General features: G+C 39.1%; 1 protein-coding gene across 6 annotated transcripts in view; it reads left to right on the forward strand.

Moving 5' to 3' along the window:
• PPP4R4 (protein phosphatase 4 regulatory subunit 4) overlaps nt 6,660-19,158 on the forward strand; it is a 59,580-nt gene continuing 47,081 nt past the window's right edge. For 3 of the 6 annotated variants that reach the window (XR_002440199.1, XM_021401524.1, XM_021401525.1), the window contains exons 1-2: nt 6,661-7,071; nt 7,579-7,652. Coding sequence is in view for 3 of the 6 variants with exons in the window: in XM_021401524.1 (XP_021257199.1) it covers nt 6,955-7,071; nt 7,579-7,652 (191 nt within the window). In the remaining 3 variants the exon portion in view is untranslated. Of the gene's footprint in view, nt 7,072-7,578; nt 7,653-19,158 lie in introns of all 6 variants that reach the window. The other 3 variants (XR_002440198.1, XM_021401528.1, XM_021401526.1) reach the window with 2 other exon arrangements.

A 19,158-nucleotide genomic window follows, 5' to 3' on the forward strand; every position in this document is an offset into this window, starting at 1 on the left:
CTGTGGGGTCCTAGGAGTCTCTTGTGATTTGCAGGCTGTGGAATTGGCTCTTCTGTCTTCTCTGGAATGTTAGATGATGCTGTTTCCCTGGTCCTGGAGTGGGAAGGTTAAATCTTGGTTCTCTTGTGCTCTAGGCCTTTGTTCCCATATTTAAAAGTTCTGGAATGTCATTCTAGGACTGATAAGATCCAGTAAGACATAGCACCATAAAAATAATGGCTCTGAAAGATAAATTGTGAACTGGGGGAGAATTTTAGGTTGGATTCTTCTTTCTGTCTTCTACAGTATTCTGAAACCTTTTTCCCATGACTTCCTATGTTTATTTATTTGAAAACATATACTCCTTTGTCTGCACCACTGTGCTTTATTGGTGTGTTTTTTTCTTTTTTCTTTCTTCTTTTTATTTTCCTCTCTCTCTCTCTCTCTCTCCCTCCCTCCATGCTTTTAACTTTGCAGGTGATTTGCTTACTTACCTGAAATATTTTTTGGTATAGAATTCGCTTTGCCAAAGACATAGTGCTTTTTCTTGAGCTGATGGACTCACAAAAAGCAAGATAATCTCCTGTCATGAGTTTTAAGAGCACTGGCACATTTAACAGTAGTTACAATAGGAAAGAGTTTTTCAAGTACAGATATCAAGGTGAAGATTTTTCTGTGTGACTGAAGAATAGCAGAGGAGCCTTCATTTAAGATGAGGGAAACATTTGCAGTTGTTGCAAGTACAATCAGATGCAACAGGTACTTGAGAATGTATTTTGAAGGAAAGAGTAATAAAGGAAGTAATGAAGAGAGGGAATGAAATAAAATTCTGTATTGCTTAACCAAGTGGAAATGTGAAATTAGGCTGTTTTACTTGACCTCTTTTATTTTTTGGGGAGGGAAGAAAGGAGGTAGGATAGATGGTTTTCTGGAAAGAAAAATATAGTTAATCTAATATATCTGGACACCATCAAAATATTTTTATAAGAAAAATGGTTAATAACAAGGAATAGATGAGTATTTTGAGATGGAAAGAATAAGCTACAGAGGGAATGAAACATGTATTTCACTTGAGGGAGCACACTGGTGTGTATATTGATAGATTAACCTATCAGATGTAGAGAGCTTACTCGAGGAGTTTCTTAAGTCTTGGGGACTAATCTTATTTCATTGATAACTGTGATACAATATTAAATTTGCTGATGACATAGTGTTACTAATACAGAAGGGAATTAAGATATCTGCTAGATTGAAAGGACTTTGAGGACCAGAATATGGGATGGTTTCACTCCTGTGAAGTGCACCACCATTCAGCCAAGGCTAATACTCAGAATTTAGACTAGTAAGACAGGAGCTAATTAGTTTTAGATGATTGTGGACAAGAATGACCTAGTGTATTAACTGATTACAAGATAACTGTGACCTGCCAATGTGATAGGTTTGCTAAACTAATTCCTGTGCAGTTCTTCATGGAAGGTATGACTTCTCTGAGATTCCTCTATGCAATACTAGATATTGTTCTGATCCCTTTATTCTGAAGAGATGAAGTAAAAGTGCAGCGGATGCAGAGAGGGCTGTTAGGGTGATGAGGTGAATGGAGAGCCTGTTCTAGAGGTGAAGATTAAATGCTCAGTTTAACCTAGGATTTGAGTAGGTATGACTACAGTCTTTAAATTCCAGGAAAAAAATGAATGAATTAAAGTGCAGGATAACACTGGCACAAAAAGAAACTCAGTAAACTGGCCAACAGTAATTTTAGGTAGGAAATCTGAAGTTTCTATGGCAACCAGTGAATAAAGATTACTCAAAGACAAAAAGTTGTTAGTTTTAATATAACGCTTGACATATTTATGGCAGATCTCCTTCATGGTTGTCATAGCAAGGAGCTAGACTCACTGGCTCTCTTTGTTAGGAGTGTAACAGTGCCCATCTGTATTGAGCTATGGTAACTGGTGTGGCTTCACTGTGTCCACACAAGCAAACTCCTTAACCTCCTGAACTGGGGGACATGCATCCTTCCTGCCTACGGGGATGTGTCAGGGCTACACTGAGCTCCAGCCCCTATACCATGCTCAGTATCATTTGATCCATGTTAGGATGTACTCCAGAGGTGTACTCGTACTTCCGGAGATGTTTTCCAGTTCCCTACTCACAGAAAAGGGTTGAGAAAATTCCTGATAGAATATTGTATAGAAGAACTCCCTGCTGATGTGCTGATATCGTTGAGATTTTTGCCATTATTATTCTTACTTCTAAAATGTAAATAAATTCTGCCTTGTGTGTATGAATAATGAGTAAACCTGGGCAAACAAAACAACAACCAAAAAACCCCTATTTTTTTAAGATAAAAAAATAATAAACCTTATCAAGTAATTTGCTAGTAGAGCCTACTCACATCAGAAATCCTACAAATACCTGTAGAGTATGAGGAGAAACAGAAATGTCTTTTTTTCTGTTGTTCTTCTGTCTTTGTGCAAGGTGCAACTAACTGTTTTTGGACAGTGGCTAGCAGATTAGGAATGGTAGGAGGAGAACATTACTAGTTCTTAAGGAAAGAGATGAAGAATGCAGCTTGTAATGCTACAAATATTAAACATTACATAAAAGCAAGTTTATGGATCTTTTCTGTGTACGTACATTTATTATTATTTTATTTAATTGGACAGAATATGAGAGGGCACTTTACAGGTAATGACAACACAATGAGTACTTTCCAGTGTTTTCCTGTATGCCCCTTTTAATTATATAGCTGTTAAAATGAGTTGACCAAAGTGGCAAATGAACAATCAGAATTTTTCTGCAAATGGCAATAGGAAAATGAAGCAACAGTTTCTTAGCAACAAAGTGGAAAATATGCTAAATAATGTTTTTTTTTTCCTGCTGAGTCTTTGTATGCTATGTTCCAAACATTGTTCTGAAGCAGACACAGATTTTTGTGTGTGGCTCTTTTAGATAAATGTTCTTGCAGGTTTGCCTTGACTTGGAGGTTTTCTGATGAACAGCTGTTCGTGCATGCATTCTTACCTGGAAAAAGAATGGAATTAGAAACCTCCCTTTGCAAGGCTAAAGCAATAGATTAAACATTAAAGCTGCATTTTTGAAGTATTTGGTGAACTATGAAAAGAAACCAATAAAAAACCCCCAAAACATTCCAGTCACATGTTGCTTGTTTGGGAATGGTGTGCTTCAGGTGATGCAGCTCTGGCTGTCTCTTGTTGCTGGTGAACAGACTGAATCAAACTTCTGCATGCTCAGTTTAGATGCTGAGTCCTGAGCAGAACTGTGCATAATCTACATAGTGTACTGTATGAAAGGGCATTGATATTTCCTGGGATGTTAAATTAACAGAAAAGAAGGGGGAAATGACAGAATGAAACATTTCACTTAATTTTGGCCTTTAAGGAAACTCTTAATTTCAAAAGGAAGTATTCAGCTAAAAGCATAGTCTAAATTAGAAGTATGTAAAGGAAAAAAAAATCAAAACATTAAGCTAAAAAAAGCAACACAGGAAAAGACTGTTAATTTTACTTTGACCCAAAATGTTTTTTTTTTTTTTGCTTTTATCAATCCAAATATATTCCACAGATTTTTTGCCTCCTTTATTGGTTTTGCCATTGCATAAAAATTTCTGGCTTTTAATCTGGAGTGCTTACACTATCTGAAAGCATTTATTGGCAAGTCTTTCTGCATCCTCCAAACCAGTTATTTTATATTCCAGCTGACTCAGACATTGCAATACATGTTGAGACTTCCTGAATTTTCAATTTCTCTGTGAATAATTCAATATACAGGTTAATTCCTGGGAAGTTGTTAAAGTAAAGCAAAGAATCACAGCCTTTTCAAAGCAGTTTCTAGAAACTGGGCACCTGATGCTGGGCGGCAAAGGAAAACTGTACATCTGTGCAACATGGCAAATCCCCTCACCCAGAGTCCATGGGCTGACTGTGCTGATAGCAAAGTCCTCCTCTCCATCTTGTATTTTTTCATTTGTGATCCGTACTGCATTTATAGTTTATTTCTTTAGAACTCACGAATAACACTATTTTTCTCCTTCCATTAGGTATGCATGTCATTTTCCCAGGTGCTCTGCAATTTTCTCCGTCAATGAAGGATTATTTAAAATCAGCCTTGTTTTGACTTTCAGAAGATTACACAGCTCCTGTGATAAAATGGGGTTCCAGTTCACTCTGGATTTCACAAAAGCACTATGAAATAGCTCTTCGTACCATTATAATAGCTATGACAAGGTTGAGAATGAAGCTGAAAGTAGAGCTTTATTTGCAAGAAGAGAGTAGTGGGAAAGTGAAGTGCTGAAAGCAGCAACAGCGTGAGGTAAGTCATGTGACTTTCATCACAGACAAGAATGACAGATCGCTTGGGAAGAGTATGCCTGCAGATTTACTGCTGGGGGGGATTACCTTACATATATGTGGTTTTGGAACAAAACGTGCAAGCTTTTTCTATCTGGCAGATGCGTGTGTCAAAAGGGAATAAGTTTATATTGAATTCAGGCGAGTTAATTCCTCCTGTGATGTTCCTTCTGGACTGGTATCTAATTAACAGAAAACTTCTTTTAGTTTTGTTCTGTTTTTCGCATTTTCAAGGTGTTATAAAAATATCTACTACAAAAATATTTCACATACCTACTGATTTTAAAATTTACAGGAGTCATGCCTGCACAGTGTAGCCTGGACTGAATTATAAGTGCTGATTTTTAAAGGCATCGAGGGAGTTATTTGCATCTTTTTATATATATATATAAAAAAAAAGTCTTATTTTGTGGCTTGTAAAATTAATATAAAATATAATAGGAAAAAACATCCTCGTTGTAAACCTTAACATACTTCATTCTTTAAGACTGACTTTTCCAATGTGTGACTTGAGGACTGCAGTAAGTTTCTAATTTCAAGAGCACAAAGCAAACTTCTTTGGTCTCATAAGACCTTCAAGATTCATGAGAGCTATTAGCAAGGTGAAATAACCAGAAACTATTTGTGGAAGTACTTATAAAAGGGTTTTCCTGATTGAGATTTGAAGATGTTGGATGTCTTGGGTGCCAGGACTCTGAATTTGAGAACATTTTGTAAAGCTCTTCTCAAAAATATATATTTTATTTTCCTTCTCCTGGAGCTAGTTGACTGCTTTCAGGTAACTTAAATTCAGTCATAACTTTTCCATTTCCTATCTGATCACTTTCCCTGTTTACAAGCATTATGCAAAGGAGATTTTTAAAGAACTGATTCATGTGCTTCATTGCCATTCTTGCAACCACGGACTGTTTGGGCTTTCTATTACATAACAGAACATTATTTATTTATTTATTTGTACTTCAGTTTATTTTCTGCTGGCAGTTTTGGTGTTATTATTTTGAAATAATGGCGATGCTTTTTAATTTTATTTATGTATTTATTACCATGCCAATGATTTAAATGAGCACAGGGTTTGGCCTATACAGTACACAGAGGGATAACACACTGTGTTCATTTCCTGCTAAATAAAAGCTAGGATACCGATCATAAAATTAAAATCAGTCAAATTCTCAGCAATAGGCTATATAGCATTACCAAACTCTGGAATTACCTTTACCCACCAAACTTACTGAGTCATACACATGTATCAAAGTAGGAGTGAAATGTTGCTAAGCTCTCAAATAAACTCTTATAAAATATTTACTGTGGTGTTGTTTGTTTATTTACTCCAGTTGTTGTTTTCCTTGTGATAATTGCCACTGTCCTGAAGCCCAGAGAGCGACCTGGCTACATGAATGCTGAGCACTGTTGTGGATTCCTGTCCTGTCTTCTCCCTAAGGTGCTGTCATACCGAATTCATCAGAAAAAGTGTTTTCCATGTTTTTTATTTGTCCAACTTTCAGGGTAAAAAATTGCTTTTTCATTTTTTTAGATACTCATACCTCCAGTGTACTCTGTGAGGCAGAGTAAATCCTACAGCTGCCAAGCTGCGACTAGGTGCCTCAGAAAGAGTCGCTATGCCAGAGGGGAGGTAAAGGGCCGTAAGGATGAAGAACACGAGGCTAGAAGCGGGAGCGATGTCCTCGCTGGAGGATCACAAGTCACTGCCAAGTTTGTCTGTTATTTATTAATTGAAATGAGTTTGAAAGCATTAATCGGGGGAGGAACCTGCTTTGGGCTTTTCACTAAATTCACAACGTTTCCAGCTTCATTCTGTGTCAGTTTGCTCTGAAATAGTTTGGGGTGCGGTGCTGAGGTGCCACGAAGCACCGGGCCGGGCGGGAGGGAGATACTTGGGACGGCACGGTCGGGTCAGAAACACCCGAGGAGGCCGTAGCCGTCCGTGGGCGGGTCTGCGCAGCCACAGCCGCGCCGGCGGAACGGGGCTGAGGGGCCGCGAGGGGGCGGCTCCCGCAACGCGCTCGGATCTCGCCGCCCTCGGAGCCGTTTTGCCCCGCGGAGGCCGCTGTAGCGCCGCGTTGCCCCGGCGACCGGCTCGTGGTGCTGGGGCGGCCCCGCTGCGGAGGCTGCCGACGTGCGGGGCTGCCCCGGCCCGACGCGCAGCACTCGCACCCGCGCTGCCTGCGGTGCGCGCGTCTCGGGGGCTGCGCTGCCGGAGCGGGACGGAGGCGGAGAGCGTCACTGCGCCACGGCGACCGTCCCTCCCCCCGGGGCGGGGGGGCGGCACCCGGGCTGCGCGGCGAGGCTGCTCCGCTCCGTGCCCCGGCGGCGAGCGGCGGGATCCGCAGCCCGGCACTCAGCGGCGAGAAGGAGAAAGTTGGCTCCTAACCCCCCGCCCCCCGCGGGGTACCGGGAGGAGCGCACCCTGCTCCCTGCCCGACCGGGGAAGCGGCCGCACAAAGTTTGGCGGCGGGAGCTCGGCGTGGCCGTGCCGCAGTGTGCCGAGCTCCCGGCAGCAGCGGGCGCGGAGGAGGCGTTGCGCGGTGCCAGCAGCGCGATGTGAGCCGCGGGCGGAGCGGCGGCTGCCGGGGGCTGCGGCGCGTCCATGCGCCCCGTGCCCTGCTCCAGCGACATGGATTTTGGGCAGAGCAATCTGTTCGGGTACATAGAAGACCTGCAGGAACTAACTATTATAGAGCGGCCGGTGCGCAGGAGTCTGAAGGTACGTGCTCGGACGAGGAACGATGCTTTGCAGTCGGTGTGAAATTGTTGCTGGTTGTGTTTGTGGGCAGCTGTCCGGATAGGCGGTCTGTTTTACAGCACTGGGGTATCAGAGGTTGTTTTCAGTCGTTCTGGAATAAAACGTCTTGAATTCTACGTTTCTAATATTTTCATCATCAGACTGCTATGCTGGAAATAAAAAAAAAGAAAAAGAAAAAAAAAAAGGGCTTACTTTGGCTTTTAGGTTAATGTACATGTGGCTTGTTTATACTTTCTTTTTAGGGATGAGTAGCGATGGTGTCTGACTTAGGGCTGTGCTTCGATTCCAGCCCCTCTTTCCCCAGTGAAAGATCGATGGGACTGAATTTGAGATGTTGGCTAAGGGATAGCATTCAGATCACTCCTGGAGCATCCCTGGGTATGGGGAGGAGGGGATTGTGAAAAGAGGATTAAAATGAGGCAATGGGAAGGCATTGTGAACTCATAATCTCTGTTTCACACTTGATAGACACCAGAAGAAATAGAACGATTGACAGTTGATGAAGAACTCAATGACATTGAAAGGGCTCTTTACCTGCTCAGGTATTTCCCGCAGCGTTACTGTGAAACATTACTTACCTTTGTGCTTACATATGGCTTTCTTAGTGCTTTTATTCTTCACTCTCTTTCTTTTCTGACTTGTAGTTGTCTTTTACTTTCTGCTACATTGCATGTCTAAGCAAGGTAAACGTAGGTACTGTAGTTGTGTTTTTTAAAGTTGCAGAGCCTAGGATGTCTGTATAGGCATACCAAAATTTGAGTTTCTAGTATGGCCTTCACCAGCACTGGGTTGTACTTCATCTTCTTTTCCCCAGCAGTTGGTTTTGCAAGAACCTTGAGTGTTAACACTTGTAATGCCCTTTATTCAATGCCTTCGTGTTCACTCTGAAGCATGAGCAGTTACACAAGCTGATAACAGAGCTGCTTGGATACATGTAGGCTTTCTGAAGAGAAAACTTGAGAGATTAGTTTTGTAGTCCTTATGCAATACTGTGGAAGATGCTCTGTTAATGCTTCCCTGTGGCTTTTTGTTTTACCTCCCTCTTCATGTTCTTTAAATAATTTTATTTGCAGTTACTGGACAACTTAAATGCTGATATTCTAAAATATAGATCTCTTTCAGCAATTGCATGCCATCATTGAGATTACAAATGTTCTGAGGGATTTTGATTTGAGTATTTGTTTTTGCACAATACATGGTAATTGGGGAACCAGCTGCAGCTCCCTCTCAGTTTGCTTATTCTGCTATTTTAAGTGCTATTCTGGTCTATTACTGCCCTCAGTGTTTTGGGTACATAATCCTGAGGCCTTAGTTTTCCCTTTCTGGGATGTGTGGCATTATTTTTAAGAAAGCATTTTTGTCTGCTGGTATTACTCTTAGTAGTGAGTTTCCTTTGATGCCAAACTTTATTAAATACTGGATTTAAAAACTTTTGTATTGCAAATAGTTCCTGTAATCAAAATAATCTGAAAGCAATCTGTTGACTCTAGGGAAATTCGGAGAAAACAGTTTGCATGCAGTGCATATCATTGCAGAAAATCACATCAATTTTATTTTGTACCTCACAGTAATCAGCAGGCTGGCTTCCTCCCACTCCCCTAATCAACTCCCCTCCCTGTAGCCACAAATTTCTTTGTTCTTTTTTTGCTCTTTTCTCAATTAAAGATCATGTTTCAAGGAGTATGTCATTACTGGATCATTGCCTGGTTAAAGGGTGAAAGGTTCTATGTCACATCTTTCATGTTACTAATTGCTTTTTAACCTGGCCTTGAACTTCTCTTGGTATCTTCACCTGCTTTCTCTCTACATGAACAGCTGTTCTGGGGACATAATATTCATTTCCTTGTGATGAAATGTTCATTTTTTGCCTCTGCATAGACTTTATTGCTGAAAGGTAGCTTCGTCTCTGCTTGGTAAGCTTTCTGTAAAGCAATCACTTGCTGTGATTGTCCAGGTATGTTAATACACTAATCCAAGGGAAGCTTTTGCTTTATGTTACTTTCCTTGCACCAAGTAGGGTATAAGCAGAGTTGAAAAGCTGCTTGAAACGCAAATGGTATCCTTTATGTAATGCACAAAGGTATATATTTTTGGCTTGTCTGCTATTTTTCATCTATTATAACACAGTATCCCTGCCTGTTCCCGTTGAACAGTAATGTCAGCTTGGACTTTTTGTGCCTCATTTTCTCAAGCAGATGCATTATTTGACTTCCTTTAGGTTGTCCCTTCATTTAAAGAAAAAAAAAATGCAAGAACAGTAACAGAAAGTATATATTGTACCTCCAGTATCTACAGATAGTATTGAAATGCTAACATGGTGTCACGTTGGTTTTAATATTTTCTCATATATATGTAACTTTAATCTTCTAGTTGGAGAATTTTAATTTACTGGGGGGGTATCTTTAAAGTAGTGTTGCTTGTACACATTCAGCACAATGGAGCTGAGTGATACTGAGTAAAGCTTTTGTACAGTACAGCAAAGCTGATGTTTAGTAACTAATTTCTGTGCAAATGAAAAAAGAGCCCTCATTTTGTAATGGCTTTCATTCTAAACAAACAAACAAAAAAAACCCAGTCACTTCTTTCTCATTTTCTAGCCTTCTTTCCCTCCAGAACCCACCTCTACTCTCTACTCATCACCCTAAAACTCAGATAAGCTGTTGCATTTTTAGTAGAAAATCCTTCCCCTCAATGCCCCCTCTAAAGCTCTGCTTCTGAATCCTGAATAGTATAGTCTGAAAACAGGTGCACTGACATCCAGTTTGGAGAGAATTAGTCTTTTGCTCTCTGAGGTTTTTGGTACCTGAAAAACCACACACGCTATTCTTCCTTTTTTTTTTTTTTTTTTTTTTTTTTTTGGTGTGTTTGTATGTTTGATTCTTGCGCTGTGTATATGAGAAATTTCTTTCCCAGCTCTCCTACCAGTTTCATCAGTTCATACTTTTTTCATCTGGTGGTATTTCTCACTTGACAGTAATACTACAAAGTTTCTGACATGCTCTTTTACTTATTAATGTCATACTTTATAAAGCTATTTGTTTTGCCTGTGCAGTACATATTCATATCCATCTCATAATTTTACTTTCATTTCTTCATGTCACCTATCTGTATCTAGCCACAATGTCTTATCATATACTTTGTCAATCTGTTCACTGTCTTCTAAGTATGAGTCATAGAACAGCTTAAGTTAGAGGGGACCTTAAAGATCACCAGGTTCCAACCTCCTTGTCATGAGCATGGTTGCCAACACATGTCTATAGATGTACTTAGTACACGGTGAGTACTTTGACATACTAATCCTGTTTGAGACATCCCTTTCAAAGGGATGTGGTTTCATTTTGATTGGTTTTCTGTTGTTACATATCGTAGTTTGGTTCTGAGTACTAGTTACAATTCTGATCATCCTAACAAGTTTGCTATATAAGTAATTTATAATATATTCATATATAGATTTAATATTATATGTAATATGTATAATTTTTTTATTGTTAGGGTGCGAGTGGCTTTGCTTTCTGACTCCCTTCTTTTCTGCTGTATTAGTTTTCATCTTCAGATAGCTATGAAATGAGGTAGATTGACAAGGTGATCAAGCTAGAGCTGATTGTTTTTAGTCAGAATACTCTTCAGCAAATGAGCTCCTTGATTTGGCTCATCAGAACTGTTCAGAAACAGTTGTGCAAGCAAAATGAAAGGCTCAAGAGCTCTCTTGGTGGCCAGAGTAACTTCAGTATGATATAAGCATGGGTGAGTGGTATCTTTAGATTGTTGTTGCTCATAGTGCTTGATTTTAATTACATAATATTCTTCAAATAGACTGATCAAGTTTAAATTAATAGAAATGTGCTGGAAAATCGGACCGTCACTTGTAATCCCAATTAACCTTAATATTCTGGTTGAGAAACTGGGCTTCTTTAGACCAGGTTGCCAGGAATACTTTTGAATTTTTGATGAAATCTAATGGATTTAAGTGCCTCATGTAAGGAGATGCATCTTAGCATCTAGGGTTTAGGTTTCGGAGCTTTAACTGGAGTGCCTTGTGTTTTCTGGTGGGTCTAAGTGGAATTACCTAGAAGGTGTATTCTGAATGTGTTTTGGATATTGCTGGCCCTAGAGAAGAACCGAGAGAGCAGAATAGCAATGTTTTTCTCATCCATGTCAGTGTCAAGATGAAAGCTTATCATAGAAGGCCACCAGCAGATTAAGACAAGCTGCCAAACTTTGTGCTGAAATGACTGAATGCTTGAACTCCACTGACTCTTCAGAACATCATGACCTCTGCCAGGAGAGTGACCAGAAGCAGCTCAGGGGTGGCAGTTTTTGTCCCTACAGCAACTTTTACCTGTAGTCTTTGTTTCCATGGTTGCTGATGTTTAATGAGAGTACTTACTCTTCGTTGTCTTACTGGAACTAACCCCCTTGTGGCATAAAGCCAATAGTAAAGTTCTTAGTCTGATGTGAATCTGGTTTGGATACAGGGATATTTACTAGAACACATTCTGTACAGTGGTTTGTTTTCTGAAGGCTTTTCTGATAGGTTTCCCTAGGGCTTTTTACATTGTTGTATGCATTGTATTATTTTGTATTTAGCTACTTGGGCTTAATTTTTGACTGCTTAGTGTTAAAGCTTCCAGGCCTTGTCATTTCTGTCGTACTCAAAATACGAGGGTAATAATGAGTTATCAAGGTGGAAGATTGATTTATTCACATTATTTTGGGAACACACTGTACTTTGTTCTTTGGAGTGATTCTGTCAGTTTAGAAAGCAACACAACTCCCCTCCAAAACATTTAGTGCGTATTTTGAGGGCAGAATAGATCTAGATTGGAAATAATTCAGTGCTTATAAACTTAGCATGTATCTATAAAAACAATTCAAGTGCATTATTGTAACTGTCTTTGATTAGCAAGAGTATTCTCAAATTCTAAATGTCTCTTTATGCAGCGTATGTTGTTAAATGTGAGCTTCAAGGATTATTATTTTTTTTTCAGTCTTTGTGATATTAACTTCTCAGACTTTTTTTCTCTGTAGAGGCAAGCAACTCACCTTTTGAATTAAACATTGTCTAATACAACAGGTTATAAACATTATCTAAAGTAAACAGATTATGCATCTTATGCATTTATGGTCCTGGTGCCTAGATAGGATGCTAAAGGATCCAGCTATCGCATCATATGTGTTGGAAAATGACACTTTCATCTACACCTTCAAGCTATAAATGCTGTCATAAAAAAAAAAAACCACTACTTCAGTCTTTATTAAATTATGCCCAAGATAATTATGCGTATTTTTAATTGCAACTTACATTATGTAAAAGTTGCACTCACTTAATTGGATGGATAAATTGATTGCACGACCTTGACTCTGTTACGCATACATGTACATGAAGTAGATATTTTTGCTTCCTCAAAGTGAAAGAAATACCTGTATTTTTCTAAAACAATACAAAGTCACATGCTTTTATTAAAATTTAGACTTATGAAAATACTGTTGATTATATTTGCTGATTTCAAATCACAGCTGAGGAACCAGCTGTAAACATACACAGCATAGGTTAATATAGTGTTCTGAGAAATCTCAGAATACGATGAAGAGAGAAAAATCTCCATTTCAGTTTTCTTGCTTCTCTCAGGAAGATGACAATGCCAGTTGTTTCACTGTTCCAGGCTTTGTGCTCTGCCTCAGAGGCAGGTACTCACTTCCAAAAAAAAAAAAAAAAAAAGGGGGGGGGTGGAACTGCACAACTATTCAAGCTAGTAGAAGGGGGAGCATGAGTGGAGAGGAAGTCACGGCTGACAGATCACTTTCCCATCAATAGCAGATCAGACTTAAATCAGGTTGTGCTAATCTCAAATTTATGCTCAAGAGTCTTTTGAGTTCAGTACAAATTGAAATGATTGGAGAGTATAGTGTATCAGCTGCATAGTATTTAATAAGGTCTTTGACATTAAATGTACTTCCAGAAGTCTACAGGATAGCTGTGATATGTTGGGACAGTGGTAGCCCTTCCTTAGATGTTAACACATGCTCCTTTGGAGGTGCTAATTCAGTTTGTTTCAGAGCATCTTTAGGCATAGCATAACAACCAGAAGGAGAAACTTGGTAGCTGTGTATTTGTGTTTTTTTTTTCATAGTAAACACAACTGAAAGAACTGTGGGGTTTTTTATCATCTAAAAACTGTTCTATTGACCTCAGAAAACCTTACCATTCTCTCCTAGAAAAGATCTACATTGGAATATCCTGCTCGGTTCTTACAGTGCTTCTTTGTTTCTACATGAGGAGCTTCATGCAAGAGTAACATGTTGCCCAGAAGGAGACTGAGTTTGTTTTGGTTTTGTTTAGATTAGCATGATCACTTAATAAATAACTTTATAACAGCTGCACAATTCATTTTGAAATGGCACATAATTAATGTGCAAGTGTAACAATTCTCCTTTGTATTACCTTTCTTAGAAAGCTCCAACTGTTCATAACAACACTGTATACTTGTAAGGAGCTTTTATCCTCCTGCTTGCTCAACATAAGCCATTTATTTTTGTATCCTCTGCCTGATTTGGCAACAGATAGTAGCATTGCACAAGTTTTTCAGAGCCTGATGATGCATCCAGTGGAAATGACAGGAGGATGCAGATGGGTGAAATACAATGTTTTGTGTTAGAATATACAAAGTGCAGGCTCCCCAGAGAGTAGGTCAAGCTATCCATTTATGGTAAGTCTGAGAACGCTTTCACAAGATGGTACCCCATAATATAATGACTGGAATATGGCAGTGACTGAAACTAATATCTAGGAGATTTTATTGCCAATTTCTGTTGTTTTGAGGACTAGTTTACTTTAGCTGTTGGGAGCCCTCCACATACCATGGCATGATGCTTCCATTGCCCTACACTCTGACTCAACTTCAGTTTTTGCTGGCAGACAGAAGCAGCATTTAACAGTGGTTCAGCTACTCTTCCCCTAAGACTAGTGCATTTCAGTTTTGAGAGTATCAGAATAGTAGCATGAGCTGTTAGTGGTAGGGAATGGGACGTGACAAATACTTATCTTTTGTGTGAGAACTTTGAGACTCCAAGTAATGCTAGTTGGTGCTGATATACCACTTCATGTGTTTTTAAATTCAGAGCTTTTTGAGATGCTCCCTGATTTCCACAAACTAAGGTGGATAACACTCCATTATGCATTGGTTCACATCTCCATACTTTGTAAAGGGGAGTTTGCTTGACTGGAGTGAAGTTCTGGTTGTAATTTAGGGGCTTCAGGGACTAGGACTGCAGGCTTGATTCTGTGCCTCAGCTGATATGCTGTGACAGGAATAATCTGGAATGCAAGAAGAAATAGTTCCATCAAGATTTAAAATTAATCCTGCTATCTGGGATGTACTTGTATAACTATTTTATTTAGCTATTTTTGGAGTTTTGTCTTTGTTCCACCAACTGCTGGTTGAAATGTCAATAGTGTGGTAAGGTTATACAGACTCTATCAAGCCTCAGGCCCTGAAGCTTTATTTTTCAAAAGATAAACCAGGATTATTTCATCATTTAAGCAGAGATTTTTACACTGGACTAAGCATGATGGGAATGTAGGTAGTTCTTGAGACCAAGGAATTCAAGGAAATCTCCTGTCATCAGTTAGAATTTTTAATGCTTTGGGAAGGGATGTGTTATTTTATTTTTCAGGGGCAACTTTTTGTGTAAGAAAACTTCTCTTTAGGTCTCGAATACAAACTGAAGAGAAAATCGGAAGTAATTTCTACAGTATTGACAAAGTCTGGAATAGAACATAATGGCTGAAGAACCAGCTGTCTAAATTGTACACAGTTATAGGATTCTGTGCCTTAATATGAAGGTGGCTTCAGATTCTGAAACTGAACAGCTCTGTGTTTAAAAACTGGTGCTGGAAGTGGCATCTCTAGCCAAAGCCAGAGTTATGGCCTCAAGGAAAGGTTTTTAAAGATAGGCTAGCAATTCAGAAGTAGTAAGAATTATTTCATTGGAACATGATGGTGATATTCCTGGTGTGAGAATTAATGTCATGGACATTCTTTTGCCTTGTTTTTCTTCACCTTGTATAATTATTTTCCAAGATCAACTTCTGTACAGGTCTTGCCATACTGAACAATGACAGTATCCTTCACAGTCTTTGGAAATAAGAGCCCTCCAAACTCTGTTCCTCAATCTGTTAAAACTAGTTTTACATGGCTGTCACATTCACTGCAGTTTCTGAAGTTGCTCCTCGCTCCCGAACCTTGTTGGTTCGTGGAGACGCTTCTTGAAATAATACTATTTCCCATTGAATGCGCACTCCCTAGAGCTACCAGATGGATGCCACTGTCTATGGAAGAAAGATGGCTTTCCACTTTGAGTCATAATAAAACAGGGTGACAAAAGAGACAAAGAACCGCTTGGAAACTTCTGCTAGATCTCTTAGAAACATCTATCTCAGGCAAGCCTTATAGCTTCTGGATGATTCTTTTATATGAGCAGGAAAAGGTACCAGATATTTCATATCCATCTTATTGTTTGAGTGGACCCTTGATGATATGGGTATTTTAATTTAAATTCTACAGTTTCAGTCTCTTCTGCATTCAAAACAATGTCACTGTATGTTTCTTTTTGCAGGGTTTAATGTTAAGGAAACAAAGCAATCAGGCTCTGGATGTGCTCCCCAGTATCTTGATAGTGGTCATTTCAGGCGTGGCTTTCTTTGTTCCATGCTGTTGCATGGCTGTAGGTTCTGTGAATGTGTACAACTCTAATGTGCAGATGAGCTGAGTCATTCCTTGTCAGTTGTGTCAATTCACAGCAGGACCGAGTGGAACTGCTGTGCTTTCTTGCACCTGTTAACTGCAGTTGAAAATATCTTACCCATCTACCCCGTGTATATGAAAGGATTTTTTTGATACTTGTCAGTTTTGTAACACATCCTATGGACAGACAGTATTTCGTTGTCACTGTATATCTTCCAAATTACAGATTTTTTGTTTACAAAAATCATGTTACAGTGTGGTTGTTAGTCCCAATGTGTTTCTCTGTAATTTCTGTTTTGTTTATATTCTTCCACAGCTTTACTATAGCATAAATGTGCCCAGCACCATTGAGTAGCAATGTGTAATGAAGGACTGCAGCCTCAAAGAGCATAATCTCACGTGTTTCTAATGAGGAAAAAAGTGGTTTTATCCATCCTCCTTGTTCTTATCCATTTTTCAATAATCATCCAGTTTAAGAGAATTCTTCTGGCTTTGCAAATGGATCCATACAGGATTTTCTGTGACAGTCCAGTGGCATGAGAAGAGTGTGAGTAGAAAGCCCTGGAGGTTTGAGTCCACGTCTTGAAGTGAAAACAGTGAATTAATTTTGGTGGGTATCAGTTCTGCCCTCCCTTCTCTCCTACCCCCAGAAAACTCTGATTGAACAATGAAGGGAACACTGGAGCCATCCATTCATGCTAAGATTAAATGGTATTTCTTCAAAGTTGCTGTTCTCTTTAGCAGTTGGATAGGAGCAGGAAGTTGGATTCAAGCTGGGTCAGAGTGTTGATAACTCCGCTAACAGAGCTGCAAAGTAGGAGTATTGTTGCACTCAGTAATACTACTACATTTTGCTTGCAAGGAGTCGTGTCCTCAGAATGGGGTGCTTTACTGTTTGCTTGTACTGCATGAGAAGTACAGCTGACCAGCTTGTGGGGTGACTTTCTGCAGTAGGGTATACTCTTCTGAAAGTGCAGGGTGATGTCTGCCTTTCAGTTTGCTTGCATGTCAAATGGGTATGAAACTGGTCAAATTTAAGACATCAATATTTTTAAATTACATTGGGAAGGCAAGGTTAGGGACAGTAAATAAATACTTGAAAAAAAAAACTAACCATGTTTTTGCTCTGAGTATGAATTAATTGTATTGTCTCTGACAGAGTAAGTATACATAGTAGAGAAATGTGAAGAGCTTTTGCTTTAATATGCATGTCTACATGGTAATATTACTTACGTTGTTTTGCAGGCCTGAAGATAAAAAAAAAATGCTGGCTTTAGAGGGAGAAGCAGAAAAGATGCAGTTTTCACTGCTGAAATTGTAACTGAGCTTTTTGAGGAGGAGGATTTATGTCCATATTAAATAGCAAACCATGAGTCATTGCCTCATTGCTGTTTGCACCAAAATGCTTCTGTTACAGTTAATCTCCTTTATGTAATTTCATCTGAAAGTTCAAGATGAGAGTACCTATTTTTCTGCCATTTTGGAGCCAGACATTATTTAGAATACATTCTTCAGGTCAAGATTTATTTTTACTCTTGCCTTTTACAACTGAATCAAGTGGAAACCTCTAAATCATTGAAGAGGAGAGTGATAACTACAAATTAACCTGCTCATTTGGTATTGTTATTAACCCAAGAGTATGTATATTTCCTTTTATTTTAATTACTATGTAAAGCCAACTGCAGGTGCATTTTAAGGGTTGCTTATAAATTCTGAACCTTGTGTGCCTGTTGTATTATACACAGATAATTTACTTGTGCCATGAGTTTGTTATAAAGGATTAGATGCCTACAGGCGTGGAAAATAAACAGGAGGGAGACTGACTTTTTTTGCATAGTGATAGGACAAGGAGGAATGGATTTAAACTAAAAGAGAGGGCATTTGGATCAGATCTTAAGAGGAAGTTTTTTACTCAGAGGGTGGTGAGGCACTGGCACAGGCTGCCCAGAGAAGCTGTGGGTGCCTCATCCCTGGCGGCACTCGAGGCCGGGTTGGATGGGGCACTGGGCAGCCTGGTCTGGTGGGAGGCTCTAATGCTAGGTATTTTTTTATTCTGTTGCTCTCTTTTTGAGTCCAACATACAGAAAACAGATTCCGCCCCCCCCCCCCCCCCGCCCCAATGCTATTCTTTCCTTTGCAAGTGCATGCATCTTATTTTTCCTTTTCTTTGCCATTATCCAATCAAAAGAGTAAGAATAATGGTATTGTATCAGTGGTTGACTTTTACTATAACTTTCCTTTTCTGTGTTACTTTTACTTCCGTGGAAGGGTACTGATGATAGCATAGTAAACAGATACGCTAGGCATTCTGGTGGTTAAAACTGATATACTGTGAAAGATCTTTGCAGATGAGCATATCTGAGATGCATTGAAAAGGGAAATGTATTCTTCTCTTCAGAGATGATTCTGAACTAATTTTAGTAAACGTGGGTGGAATTACTGGAAAATGCTTTATTTATTCATTCCACTGCAGTATGTCAAACACTTTTTGGGATAATTGTACCGTTAGAAATAATTTAAAATGTGAGTATGTGAAGGGGGAAAAATAGTCTAACAAGAGTCTATTTGAAATTGTTATAGTGATTTTGAAGGTAGAGAACATTATTAAGACAGGTCTGGGATTTAATTACCAAAATCTTCTTGGGTAGTGAGGAGGATTCTGATGCTGTGCTCTTAATGATTTTTAACAAGAATGTAAATACAGATGAATTATCTGTGTATATAATATATATTTTAATTTACTGTTTGAAATTTTTCTGCAAAAGACATGGAAATTTTCAGGACCTGTCATCACTTCAGTTTGTGTATCATGTTCACTGCGTTATCTGCTTTGATTATCTGTGCAGCCCAAGCTGTATGCCGTCAGTGGAAGAAATTCTGTATATTTCTAAAAGACATGACTCTGACTCTTTCTTCATTTTAATGAAGAAGATGAATTTCACCCTGCTTTCCAAAGAGAACATGAATCAAGTAGACCGCTTCTTTGTTTGACTGAATGTGAATCAGCAACAGCTTAAATTGAAGTGATTTTTAAGTATTTGCATGTTCCTCTCAGGCAGTTGCCTTTGATCTGTAGTTGCTCCTGATGGATGAGGGAACAGTGCTGCAGTTAGCTGTTTGACTTTGTATTGCTTATATACGTAGCTGCTTCAGTCTGTAATAGATGTCCAATACTATTTGAAAGTATTTGAATAATAAATAGAGGCAGAACAAGCAAGGCTTGCCAGCAGTCTACAAGCTAGGTTATAACTTATGTGAGGGCTATGTTTGTTGTTCTGTGTTTTGTTCTGTAATGATTTTTTTT

This window comes from Numida meleagris, chromosome 6 (assembly GCF_002078875.1).
Source record: "Numida meleagris isolate 19003 breed g44 Domestic line chromosome 6, NumMel1.0, whole genome shotgun sequence".
Taxonomy (NCBI): domain Eukaryota; kingdom Metazoa; phylum Chordata; class Aves; order Galliformes; family Numididae; genus Numida; species Numida meleagris.